This window comes from Gossypium hirsutum, chromosome A10 (genome assembly GCF_007990345.1).
Source record: "Gossypium hirsutum isolate 1008001.06 chromosome A10, Gossypium_hirsutum_v2.1, whole genome shotgun sequence".
In the NCBI taxonomy this organism is placed as follows: domain Eukaryota; kingdom Viridiplantae; phylum Streptophyta; class Magnoliopsida; order Malvales; family Malvaceae; genus Gossypium; species Gossypium hirsutum.
In genome coordinates this window covers 106,222,564-106,237,038 of record NC_053433.1, presented here as the reverse complement: position 1 = coordinate 106,237,038, position 14,475 = coordinate 106,222,564, and the positions used below count along the sequence as shown (strand labels likewise).

The window sequence follows — 14,475 nt, the reverse complement described above, 5'->3', positions numbered from 1 at the left end:
AATATGTTGCCAACGAGACATTGGCATTATTAACAAAAGTTACCCAAGTTGGTGTCTTCTCTAATATTTTTAGAACTAAATTAGTTATTGAACCGTTTACATAATTAATTTTCGATTTAATTATCGATTCAATTTTAATTAAATAAATTATTAAATTTTATAAAATTTTATTCAATCGATTTATATTACTTTATCAATCATTTTTTTAACTCTAAATTAATATAATGATCGATTCACAATTCGACAAATCACACATGTTACATTTCAACTACGTCGGTCTCGGCATACATAATTGAGATGTTAGAATAATTGTACTTCTAAATTCTAAAAGGAAAGAAAAGAAATAGAATTATAAATATATAAAAATAGAGTAGGAAAATAGAAATTATCTGAATAAAGAAAAGAGTTGGTGAATGAGGGGAAAGAGTCATAATCATAGCACATAAAAAGAACTAATGGAAAACACCCAAGTGAAAACAGCTTCAACACTCTCACCACCCAAACTCAAACCTAAACAAAGTAAAAGAAGAAGAAAAAAAAAAGGAGCAAAAAATTTATTCTATCTTTTATTCTTCTTCTTCTTTTAATTAATCAAAATGTCAGGTATCTGATCTCTTTTAACCTTTCGTTTACCTTTCAATGGATCTGCCATTTCGTTTCCTCCTGACTCCTTCATTTCTTCTCAAAAAAGAGATCTTTTTTTGATTGGTTTCACTAAATCTGCTGTTTGGTTTCTGGGAAAATTTTCTTACTTTCTGGGGAAGTAAAGAAAGGAAAAAAGAAAAAGAAAAAGGAAGAGATGAAGGTGCCTTGTTGTTCGGTTTGCCAAACGCGGTACAACGAGGAAGACAGAGTTCCTTTATTGCTTCAATGTGGGCATGGGTTTTGCAAAGAGTGTCTTTCCAAAATGTTCTCTGCTTCACCCGACACTTCCTTGTCTTGTCCCCGCTGCCGCCACGTGTCCCTTGTCGGAAACTCGGTTCAGGCTTTGAAGAAGAACTATGGGATTTTAGCCCTTCTTAATTCGAACCCCAACTCAGTTGGGTCGAACTCGAGGAACGAATTTAACTGCGATTACACTAATGAAGAAGAAGACGACGATGAAGAGAGGGAGGATGATGATGAAAATGGGGATTTTTTCGAAGAATTGGCGGGTGGTGGTCGGATTAACCGCAGTACCCACGCTTCGATCTCCGGTGCTGGTGCCGCTGGATGCGGGCCTGTGATTGAACTAACAGCTCATCCGGAAGTGAAGTTGGTTAGGAAGTTAGAAGGGGAAGAGAAGGGGGGAAGAGCTGGAGTGGAAACGTGGGCTGCAGTGGTTAGTGGGACCCACGGCAGGGGAGGAGGACGACGGTGTAAGCATAAGGTGGCGGTGAAGAAAGTGGGGGCAATGGAAGGGATGGATTGGGAATGGGTGCAAGGTCAACTTGAGAGTTTGAGGCGTGCATCAATGTGGTGTAGGAATGTTTGTACTTTCCATGGAGTTGTTAAGTTAGAACAAAGTAGTTTGGGGATCGTTATGGATAGGTGCCACGGGTCGATTAGATCGGCAATGTTGAACAATGGAGGGAGACTTACTTTGGAGCAAGTTCTAAGGTTGTTTTTTGGGCCCTTTGTTTATGTTTTAAGGATAATTTAATTGGTGTTCATTACTTCATTGCACGTTGATGTTGTTGATTTTGTTGGCTTTTGTATATGCTATTGTACATAATTTGTTACATAAGATTGATAGGTTTGCTTGTAGGCCAGGGAAGGATATGCTTTGTGCTGAGACAATTTATCGTTGAGGCTGAATGACTTAAGCTTTGAGCTGTTGTCCGGTGGTTTTAATTTATCTTATTTAGAATGTTGCTTTCTGTAGATTTGGACTGATTGTAGGAAATCTTGATGTTTGATGCACATTTTCTTTCTGTTAGTGATGTGTGGCAAGTTGTTTCAATATGTTGAGTTGTGTTGCTTAGTCGAAATTGCTAACTTACTACATGTAGTGAATTCTTGTTGCCTTATATAAGTAGATTATGATATTGCGATTCCAGGGGTAGTTAATATATTCTTTCTTGGATTGGAGATTTATGTACATTGAATAAAAGTTTGATGTCTTTACACTTTAAGGGAATGATTGTAGGGTAATCAATCTGTTTCCATGGAGGCTAAGATAGGTTGTCTGTTAACCTTTGATATCTCAAATATTTAACCTCTCTTTTTCCTTCATTTCTAATGTAGATTCTGTGAATCCCCTGAAGGAAAACATTTTAATTTTAACTCTTGATAATAATCTGTAGTCAGTGTGCTTGTTGACTGACATATTTGGTATGAATATGCTAATCCTCATCTGTAAAAGCCTTGTAGCTGAGAGATACATGAATCTTGATCTAGGGTAATCTTTATGGTATAATATTATTTCAAATTGCTTCTGATGATAAAGTCAGTAATGCCTATGAGCCAGTCATCATTATTGCCATGTAAGTCGGATGGATTAATATCATTTGGATTTTGCTGCAAATTGTTTCCAGTCTGATTATGAGTGTTAGATGGGGTCTAAGTTTTGGTGCATCTGCTACCCCCCCCCCCAAAAAAAAAAGAAAAAGAAAAAGAAAAAGAAAAAAGAAAGATTGTTTCCTTTTGTTAGTGTGCAATAAGGGGTGTGTTTGAGGATGTTATATATTTAGGGGAAAAACTTAGGGCTGTTTGGTTTTGATTGGTGATATTGGCCAGGGTATTGTGGAAGCAAGATGATTCATGCTTTAACTTTTCTTACAATTGGGAGAATAGACAGGGTGAGGAAAATATTTTGCAGGCTTGATGTATTAAATTTGACAAATTCCATGATCCATAAAATGAGATCGGTACATACTTTCCTTTATTCTATAAATACCCAAAATTTCTTCTCTGAAATTATTATAGGAGCATTACTGAAGGTATGTTTGTCATATTATAGGAATAGAGCCATTTTTTGCTTTAAAAAAGAAGAAAGCTATTTCTACCCTTGATTAATGGACTTTTAAACAAAAAAGGAACTAGAACATCTTCAATTGCAAAATATCACTGGGGATTTATTCCCTTACAAATAGATGTAGATATGTTTGGCAGTTTTCTATTTTATGTTAAGCTTACTTTGTTACCTATATTAAAATAGATGATTGATTTGAGCATCAATGCTATTGGTAAGGCTCAACCTCTGCATGGTAGGTACGGATGGTAAGTATAGAGATTTCTTCAACTTTAATTTTCTTGCAAAATGGTTCTTTCCAGTTTTAATCCAATAACGACTTTTATCCAAGTATTGACTAGTTATTTCTGTTGTTTCTTAAAATAAATTTGAGGATTTAATGAACAGTTCTTGAATGAACAATATTGAGCTTTTCTGTTTTTTTTATCAAGGGACCACCTCACTTTTCTGATCCTGCTCTCTTTTTCTTACCTCCCTCTCTTTTCCTTCTATTGCAATTGCTTACATTGTGAATTCCATTGCCATTAGAGTATGGGCTTGAATGAAACTGTCCTTCTCTAATTATTTCTAGAATTCTAACTTGGTTCCCTGTTGTAATTGGTTAGAATGATGACTCCTATGAACTGACAAGACAAACAAATAATGCAATAGTTTTTCATTTGATTGAAATTTCCAAAGAAACCAATATATGTATTATTATTATTATTTTTGCCTGAAGGGATAGATTTTTCTCTTTTTTGGTAGAATTAGTATTGTTAGTTGGACATAAAGAGATTACTAAAAGTTGATTTTAATTTTAATAAGAATGCAATTGAGTGAAGACAGTAAGGGGAATCATTGATTTGATATGTTGAAGTCTGTCGGATGATTTGGAAAATGGAGAAAACATTTTAATTGACCCTAGAAAGTGTTAATACAACATTATTATGCATGGAAAGATACATACATGTCACTTCATCATTTTCTTTCCCCACCTCTTTTAATGTTTTTATGCATTAAATTTGAGTTTTGGTATTAGTTTTATGTTTCCGTTTCTGCATAAATATGATTTTCCCTGTTCTTGATTTAAAATTTCTTTTGCTATTTACTATCTAAAGTTTATTGGTTGCCTAATTGAAAATCACATAAAAATTTTCTGTTCTATCAAATCTAATGTCTTTAGCTTATTTCATATCTTAGATAATTACCTATTTACTATGTGGCTGTAATTTTCTCTTTGATGACTTGGTGAATGTTTGCCAATCGTAGATACGCAGCAGATATTGCACGAGGGGTGGCAGAACTTCATGCAGCAGGTGTTGTCTGTATGAATATAAAGCCATCTAACCTTCTTTTGAATGCAAGTGGTCATGCTGTTGTTTCTGATTATGGACTTGCTGCAATTCTGAAGAAACCTGCTTGCCAAAAAGCTCAAACAGAATGTGATTCCTCCAAGATTCATTCATGCATGGATTGCACTATGCTCAGCCCACATTATGCTGCCCCGGAGGCATGGGAACCAGTAAAGAAGTCACTGAATCTGTTCTGGGATGATGCAATAGGCATATCTGCAGAATCAGATGCTTGGAGTTTTGGTTGTACATTGGTGGAAATGTGCACTGGTTCCATCCCGTATGTGGAGCAATCGTTTTTTTAATGTTCTCTTTTTCTTTGTTTCTTCTTTTCTGCATTATGATTAGTGGTATATTTTCATTGTAACACAACCTGATACTTTTTGTGCAGTTGGGCTGGTTTAAGTGCAGATGAGATCTATCGAGCTGTTGTTAAGGCTCGGAAATTGCCTCCTCAATATGCAAGTGTAGTCGGTGTTGGATTACCTAGGGAATTGTGGAAGATGATCGGAGAGTGCCTGCAGTTCAAACCATCAAAAAGACCAACATTTAATGCAATGTTAGCAATATTCCTTCGTCATTTGCAAGAGATACCACGCAGCCCTCCTGCAAGTCCTGATAAGTAAGAACAGAGTTTGGTTGTTACCATGCCTAACTTCCTCTGCTGTTGTTTGTGATACCTAGATAATAGCTAATGCCGATCTTAAAAATTGCTGATGCTTTAAGTGGTGGTTATGCATTTGTGGGTATGTCCATTTTAGGAGTGACAGAATACAGTAAAATTTAATTCATTGTATTCAGTAAAAATGTTGGTGAATGTGCAGTGGCTTTGTCAAATTCCCTGGATCAAATGCTGTGGAGCCACCACCCATGTCTGGTTTGGAGGTTTTACCTGACGATCCTAACTATCTGCATCAACTTGTTTCTGAGGGGGATGTGAGTGGTTTGAGGTTAGTATAGTTGATTTAAGACTTGTTCTTAGCTCTGTTTTTGAAGAATGTTCTCTCTTATTTGTAATTTGCTGTTATTCTTTGTTTGTGAAGAGATTTTCTTGGAAAGGCTTCTTCTGGAAATAGTGGTAGTTCATTTTCTTCCATTGTAGAAGCACAGAATGCTGATGGGCAAACTGCTCTCCACTTGGCCTGTAGACGAGGTAGTGCTGAACTAGTTGAAGCAATATTGGAGTACGCTGAGGCAAATGTGGATGTGTTGGATAAGGATGGGATCCTCCTCTTGTTTTTGCTTTAGCAGCTGGATCCCCAGAATGTGTCCTTGCTCTCATTAGGAGAGGTGCTGATGTTCAGTCCAGGTTGAGGGATGGTTTTGGTCCGTCTGTTGCCCATGTTTGTGCTTATCATGGTCAACCTGACTGCATGCGCGTAGGTCTTATGTTAATTATATATATGGTTGCTCTTTCTTGCTTCTTCAGTGTTTGAGTTTTTTTCTTTTGCTAAATGTCTAAAAGGAGTTGCTATTGGCTGGAGCTGACCCTAATGCGGTGGATGATGAAGGTGAATCTGTGCTTCATAGAGCTGTGGCCAAGAAATATACAGACTGCGCTCTTGTCATATTGGAATATGGGGGCTGCAGATCAATGGCTGTTTTGAATTCCAAAAATTTGACGTAAGTACTGTACCGCTCTACACACGTCTGCTTAGTACTTTTCGCTTTGTCTATATATATTCACACACATACATCCATATAAGTAGTACAAAACTGAACTACAGATTCTTATCTTATTTTTCCTTTGATAGATGTATGTGGTCAATGGAGCACTGTAGGTTGTAGCTTCTGTTGAATTAGTCTGGAATTCCATAAACTGACTCAGTAGTTCAGCTTCATGAAAATAGCCTGCTTGATTACCTTTAGGTTAAAATAACCAGATTCTATTTGATCTAATGTATACTTTGTTACTGATTTCTTTAATAGCTCTTGTTTTGGTTGGCATTAACACATTACACTTATCATATGTTTCCTGCTGAGTTGTCAACACTGTAAAGGTAAGATGATAGTTTTGATAGTCTATCATGTAACGACGGATGAGTGGCCAGCAACTTCTATATTATGTTGGAAACAGATGCCTCCATTACGTTGGGGTTGTGTTCTATTGCTGTTCTTCTGGTGCTTGTGAATGAATCTAGTCATCTATTAGGAGATGCATTTATTACTAAACATGTTTTTTGTTGACATTATTGATATACGTATCCGTTTGGGGTTTGGTTTAGGATACAGCATTGAAAAGGCTGGGATTAGTGCACAATCTGATTTATTTATCCAAAGGAAAAAGGGCTTTAGGACTTGTTTCATCTATTGGATCAGTGGTTATCTCAATTTAAGACTATGTTAACTCTCTTTCTCTTTTCTCCCCCACTTTTTTTGGATAGCAAATGTAAATTTGCTTCAAGTAGAAGCTTGGAATATATGAACTAGACTAACTCATTTCTACCTTTCTAATCTGTTTGCTGTCATGCATGTTAACCCATTTTCATTAATATATTGCATTCATTCTATTACTCCACTCAATGCTTCATATCTTGATTCATTGTTAACAGACCATTGCATTTGTGTGTGGCAACATGGAATGTGGCTGTTGTCAAAAGGTGGATGGAAGTTGCTTCCCCAGATGAAATTGCAGATGCAATTGAAATTCCCAGTCTTGTTGGGACTGCTTTGTGCATGGCAGCTACTCTAAAGAAAAATCATGAAATAGGTAGTGCAGAACTCTTTGATTATCTTCTTTAAGTAAATGATCTGTTATCCTTTGATTATCTTCTTCAGCTCACAATTCCTTTAGTGAAAGATAATTTAATTAATCTGTGTTGCTATAATAGCTTAACAGGTTTAGGTATAATATTTACTTCCTTAAAAGGTTGTAAAGTGGCATTTCATATTGTCACTGAAGATTCTGATATAGGATTTTATTCTTTATTTGGAATTATGAGATTTTTGTTTTTTAGGCATACAATTGTAATGTCTGCATGAACTTTACTATGTTGGCTATACTTGACACTAGGGTGTTTTTTGGTTTTCTTTTTTGATCAAAATTTTCTAGGAGTTTATGCTTTTGTCGTTTGGCTGCTTGTTTTCTTTTTTACTTCTTTATTAGTAGGTTTCCAGTTTGGATCCCATTCCTAGTTGGTTACTGTATAATATAAGATACTTCATAAATGCCTTTTCACTCTTATTTTCTCTAGGACTTTGATTAATAAGTAGTATCTTGGTGCATGGATGCCAGAGAACTTATTATGGGATATTCTTCCTCTTCTTTCTTGTTTTATTCTTCTTTCTACTACAGTATTTTGGGATACCAGTTACAAACGGTTATTGCTTCCTTATTCTATTTTTGTGGTCTTAGATGATTTTCTGTATTTCTTTAATTCCTTAAACCTTAATCTTTGTTTCAGGTAGAACATACTAAAACTTTTGATCACATTTGTTATTGCCTTTCAAGGCTTGTTATCATACCTTAATTTAAATAATTTTTTATTGGCAAAGTTGTGTCCATTTTGTTAATCACATGAACTTTTTTTTGTTAATTGAGTAGCAATAATTCAATTCATTCATAAAACTGCTTGTAGAGGGCAGGGAGCTGGTGAGAATATTGCTTGCTGCTGGGGCAGATCCCACTGCCCAAGATGCTCAACATGGGAGAACAGCGCTGCATATTGCTGCTATGGCTAATGATGTTGAATTGGTAAAAGTAAGCTACTTAACTTCCTTACTGTTAGAAGCACTTATTCTATTTTTTCTTCCTGGTAATTTTATTGCTTTTCATGCATGAATGCAAATGCCAGCACATATATTTTAGCCAGCCTTTGGGTTTATACACGATCTAATTGCAAGCTTGTGGACAGATAATTCTTGATGCTGGAGTGGATGTGAACATTAGAAATGTGCACAATACAACTCCCCTACATGTAGCTTTGGCCCGAGGGGCATCATCATGTATTGGGTTGCTTTTATCTTCTGGGGCAGATTGTAATTTGCAGGTTTCTTCCTCTTTTACCTAAAAATATTTGCTATGGAATCCTTGCATATGATTTCCCTAGTACTATGGACCTTTTTCTAAGAAGCATATCAGTAATTAATGACAGAAAATGCCTTAAATTGTATTGGGGGTTTGTGCTTTATTTCTGATAGTTGTTTTTCTCCCTGATTTTATGTTGTTCTGAAAATTGTTAAATCTAAATTGTAAAAAGTAACATTCTTAATTCAAGAGCAAGGCAAAGCCTATATGAAAGCAAAGAACTGGGGGATTAGGGATTTAAATAAACATAGTTCTTTGATTCATGACCAAGAATGTACACACACAAAAAAGCCATATGTGAAAAAATTGAAATATTAGGTGTGGAATGGGGCTAAATTGATTGCCAAATCTCCTGTTAGACATGCTAATTAAAATTCAGTTATACTGGATAGGTGCATGGAAGATGATACTGAAACTGGATAAAGAGCAATGTGCTTATTTTCTGTGATTTTGTTGCAAGGTCTTCTTTGGGCAATTTCTATATTCTGATTATGTTCGAGGAGAATGAAGGCGTGTTCAAAGATGAGATATTTTGGAAAGTATTTTTCACAGTTTGTGGTGGAAATTTGAGGTTTCGGTGTTATGGTTATTGAGGGTGGTTTAAGGCTGATAGAATCGTAGCTGAACAAGGACATGGATTGGTTCAATTTAAGGGTTGGAGCAACGAATCCGATTATGCACTAATTTCTTTAAAATATAGAATAAGACTATGCATATGGTTGACTTAATAAATCTACCAAGTGGCCAATCTATTCTGGTTGCTTTTCCAATATGGTGGTTTGTGTTAAAAAAAGGATTAAAAAAGCAAATTTACTGTTATTTAAGATAGAGATATAAGGAGATATGTGACACACACTGAAGGCATAAGTTTCCAAGATATGTCCAACAAGAGTATGTTGGAACAAATTAAGAATTGGAGCAATGTTGCATGGTATTTTTTCTTCTTGCATTCAATTCATTTATAGTGTCTTTGCTTGTCACCAGGGTGATGAAGGTGATAATGCTTTCCATATAGCAGCAGATACTGCAAAAATGATACGTGAGAACCTTGAATGGCTCATTGTTATGCTGGGGAATCCTGATGCTGCTGTTGAAGTTAGAAATCACGGGTCGGTTCTGGAATTCCTATGAAAATTTGCCGTTCGTTAGCATATTCGTCTTTTTCTTTGGCTTGATTTGTTTTTTGGTGGTACATTTTACATTTTAGAATCTCCATGTTGGACCCTTATATTACTAACATGGTGTCAATACTGATGACAGTGGTAAGACATTACGAGACTTCTTGGAGGCACTTCCTCGTGAATGGATTTCTGAAGATCTGATGGAAGCACTAACAAATAGGGGAGTTCAACTGTCTCCTACAATGTAAGGAGAGGGTTCACATCATCGTGCATTCATTCACTTTCTTTATTTATCTTTGTATCCTTTTTATTATGATTCTTGAGTTCATGGTCTTATTCAGTTATGAAGTGGGTGATTGGGTGAAGTTTCGAAGAAGTGTCACTACACCTACTTATGGGTGGCAAGATGCAACCCATAAAAGTGTTGGCTTTGTGCAAAATGTGGTGGACAGAGACAATCTTATCGTGTCATTTTGTTCTGGGGAGGCTCATGTATTGGTAAATGAAGTTGTAAAAGTGATTCCGCTTGATAGAGGGCAGCATGTTAAGCTTAGAGAAGACGTCAAAGAGCCAAGGTTTGTTCACTTGTTATGTTCTTTGATCTTTGAATATCCTAGGACTGGGATATGGAGGAACTTGCCTCCTATGCTTTTCCATTTATCACCTGGGATGGGAAATTTGCAACACACACAAAAAAGATGTTGTTTACTCTGAAGGTGCATGCTTTTGCCTTGGTGTTTGAAGACTGTAGTCAAAATTCTTGTTTGATGTTCTTTTGGTCTTTTAATATCCTAGGACTGGGCTATAGAGGGAAGGGGGATTTGCAAAACAGTAAAAAAGATATGTTGTTTACTCTGAAGATGTATGCTATTGCCATGGTGTTTGAAAACTATAGTCAAAATCATATCAAAATTGTTTGTTTCAAGATTGAATGGGATGACAATATTTTCTGATCTTCTTAATCATTTTATAACTAAAAAATAGTATAAATTTTTATATGTAAGTGGAGATTCCCTGGGTAAAACATTATAAATGGAAGCATAATGTCTTGATCTTTTACCTGTATATCTTGTCATAGGTACAGTGTCAGTCTCTTATGTTGTTCCATGTGTATTTGTTTCTTGGTAGGCAAACAATAAACAATAATGAAATCCTTCAGCATAATCTTGATCCTGCAATTGATATCTGATTCTATACATCGGGTCCCAGTGGAAAATACTTAATCTACTACCAAAGTGGTGCTTCTGCCATTTGCATGTTTGCTATCCTTCAACTGAATTGCTTGGCTTTATCATTGACAACTAGTTCGGTCTTTTTCTTCCAGTTTGAATTAAATAGATTTATTGTATATTCAGGTTTGGCTGGCGTGGTCAATCACGTGACAGTATTGGAACCGTCTTATGTGTTGATGATGATGGGATTTTGCGTGTTGGCTTTCCTGGAGCTTCTAGAGGATGGAAAGCTGATCCTGCAGAAATGGAAAGAGTTGAAGAATTCAAGGTTGGGGATTGGGTTCGAATTCGTCCTACTCTTACTACGGCAAAGCATGGATTAGGATCTGTGACACCTGGGAGCATTGGTATAGTATACTGTATTAGACCGGATAGTAGCCTATTGCTGGACTTGAGCTATCTTCCGAATCCTTGGCATTGTGAACCAGAGGAGGTTGAGCCCGTAACTCCATTCAGGGTATATAATAAACTACGAACTTTCTTTTACCTAAATTACTGTTCTCTTTATTTGGAACATGTTCTTCATACAAAGAAAAAGTAATCCATTGTTTCATTTTATAGATTGGGGAGCGGGTTTGTGTGAAGAGATCTGTTGCAGAACCACGATATGCTTGGGGTGGTGAGACCCATCATAGTGTTGGAAGGATTACTGAGATAGAGACTGATGGGCTTCTTATGATTGAAATACCAAATCGACCAATCCCATGGCAGGCTGATCCCTCTGACATGGAAAGAGTTGAGGATTTCAAGGTAATTACCTGTCCCTTTCTTCTTCATTTTCTGACAAGTTCCCTTTCTCAATGTAGTCTTTGGACTATCAATTGAAGGGGAATTGTTGGGGGTCAGATGTAGAATTTAATGCATCTTATTGTGTATATTTCTATCAAGAGCAGGTTGGTGATTGGGTTAGAGTAAAAGCTTCAGTTCCCTCCCCATTATATGGATGGGAGGATATTTCCCGCAACAGCATTGGTATAATTCATAGTTTAGAAGATGACGGTGATATTGGTATTGCTTTCTGCTTCCGAAGCAAGCCTTTTTGTTGCTCTGTCACTGATGTGGAGAGAGTGCCTCCTTTTGAAGTGGGACAAGAGGTTCATGTCATGCCATCTGTCAGTCAGCCACGACTTGGATGGTCAAATGAAACTCCAGCAACCGTTGGAAAAATTTCGAAAATTGACATGGATGGAGCTTTGAATGTAAGCATCTCATTTTTTTCTTTCTAATCTAGGAGCGAGTGGCCTGGTCTAATGTTACTGGTGGAGCACTATATCTTTTATTACGACATTATCGCATCACTGCATCAGTTAAAGCTATATGTTGACTATATTATTTTGTGAGTTCATCCATTAAATTACTTTAATGGAGAGGTTCTGCTTGAGCCATGCAGGTGAAGGTTGACGGCAGGCATAGTTTGTGGAAAGTTTCTCCTGGAGATGCAGAAAGGCTTTCGGGATTTGAAGTTGGTGATTGGGTCCGTTCAAAGCCGAGCCTTGGCACTAGACCAAGTTATGACTGGAACACTATTGGGAAAGAGAGTTTAGCGGTAGTGCATAGTGTTCAGGATACCGGGTATTTGGAATTGGCTTGCTGCTTCCGGAAAGGGAGGTGGATTACCCATTTCTTAGATGTAGAAAAGGTTCCAAGTTATAAAGTTGGGCAACATGTTCGATTTCGAGCTGGAATAATTGAGCCAAGGTGGGGTTGGAGAGGGGTTCAGTCTGATTCGCGGGGCATTGTTACTAGTGTTCATGCTGATGGGGAAGTGAGAGTTGCGTTCTTTGGTTTGCCGGGCATGTGGAGAGGAGATCCTGCAGATATTGAAATAGAGCATATGTTTGAAGTGGGAGAGTGGGTGCAATTGAGGGAAAATGCTAGTAATTGGAAATCTATCGTACCTGGTAGTATTGGTGTGGTACAAGGAATAGGGTATGAAGGAGATGAATGGGATAGAAACACATTTGTTGCATTTTGTGGTGAGCAGGAAAGATGGACGGGCCCTACTTCCCATCTTCAAAGAGTGGAAACACTTATCGTGGGGCACAAGGTGAGAGTTAAGCTCTCGGTGAAGCAGCCGAGATTTGGTTGGTCTGGTCATAGCCATAGAAGCATTGGAACAATAGCTGCTATTGATGCTGATGGAAAGCTGAGAATATACACCCCTGTTGGCTCCAAAACTTGGATGCTAGATCCATCAGAAGTGGAGCTGGTGAAGGAACAGGAACTTTGCATTGGGGACTGGGTTAGGGTTAGGCCATCGGTTTCAATCCCGACTCACCACTGGGGAGAGGTAACTCATTCAAGCATTGGGGTAGTGCATCGAATGGAGAATGGAGACTTATGGGTGGCATTCTGCTTTATGGAAAGGCTATGGCTTTGTAAGGCCTCGGAGATGGAACGAGTTAGGCCATTTAAAATTGGGGACAGCGTGAAGATATGGGAAGGGCTTGTGACCCCAAGATGGGGTTGGGGAATGGAGACTCACGCCAGTAAAGGGCAGGTGGTTGGGGTTGATGCAAATGGAAAACTAAGGATAAAGTTTCAGTGGAGAGAAGGGAGACCATGGATAGGAGATCCTGCTGATGTTATTCTTGATGACAGCTCGTCTGGCACAGCCAATACCTCATGAATCACACCTTGAACTGTGTTTTCAGTTCATTCCTGAAGCTCGGGGTTACTTTGCTCGAAACTCTATCCCGACCTGACCATGGAGCAATTCTATTACAGGATTATTTGTATTTATTAAGTACAGGGATGGACATGGAGCATGAGGAACTGACTTGCCTCACTGTTAATTATAGTAAATACAAAGAGCTGCCCAAGGAGAAAAACGAAATTGGCTATAGACCATGTATCTCACAGATAGTGATGATAGATTATAAGCTGGTCATATATTATTTAGATAAGAGATGAATATGGTCATTTATATGTAACTTTGTACAAATTGGACATCACTTAATTAATTATTAATTAAGTATTGAGTCTTTTTTAGCACTCAAAGTTCGTTATTTCAGATTCCTAGCACTCCCACAAATATCTAATCTGATTAACGTCCCTCCTAATTTTATTTTTGCTACGAGTTTGGATTCCATGAGCTGGGGTATTAAAATCTATATATTTGTTAACATTTCGAAATAAAAATCTTAAATTACGTTCAAGGTTCTTGAATAATCTAATTAGCTTGATTCTATGTAAAGATAAAATTGTACTTTAATCCTTGTTAAAAATGATAAAAAATTTAATTTAATTTTTAAAATTATAAAGATATAGGTTATTAAAATTATAAAATTATAAAAATTATAATTTAATTTCGGTATCCTTAAAAAAAAATTCTGATTTCTCAACACAAAATGTTGTATCAAAATAACAAAAGTTTGGCATAAAATATTGGAACTATATCAACCATTAAAAAAATCTCTATAATTAATTATGAAATTCAATGTTTTTCAAAAATATTAAAAATAGCTCAAAGAGTACCAAATGATCACTTTCCCCAGACCATTTTACCAATAACCCATTTCCTACTTTATTTGTGGAATTGGACCACTTTTTTCATTATTTATCGGAATAAGTCGAAAACACTAAAATGCGTTTATGTAGGAGTGTTTTAAGGAAAAAATCTAGCAAAACGCGACATTGAGGGAGTGATTTTACCATGTCAGCAAAAAATGTATTGATGTGGATGTGCTTTGCTGACATGGCAAAATGCTCCCTTAGGAACGCGTTTTAGCTCGTGTTTTTCTAGGGTCAGGGCCATTTGCATGTTAAGTGCCTAGGGTTTATGTATTTAGGGTTTAAGAATTTTTAAAAA

General features: G+C 36.8%; 1 protein-coding gene across 1 annotated transcript; it reads left to right on the top strand.

Moving 5' to 3' along the window:
* Positions 1–396: 396 nt before the first annotated feature.
* Positions 397–13,658, top strand: LOC107896362 (E3 ubiquitin-protein ligase KEG). Its single transcript, XM_016821517.2, is given in 17 exon segments — positions 397–1,599; positions 4,202–4,564; positions 4,676–4,906; positions 5,109–5,234; positions 5,328–5,503; positions 5,506–5,663; positions 5,750–5,907; positions 6,837–6,994; positions 7,863–7,984; positions 8,139–8,273; positions 9,296–9,420; positions 9,572–9,676; positions 9,774–10,007; positions 10,788–11,121; positions 11,226–11,414; positions 11,558–11,863; positions 12,055–13,658. Coding segments are annotated over 17 exon segments (4,959 nt in total). The 5' UTR covers positions 397–799; the 3' UTR covers positions 13,294–13,658.
* Positions 13,659–14,475: the final 817 nt, after the last annotated feature.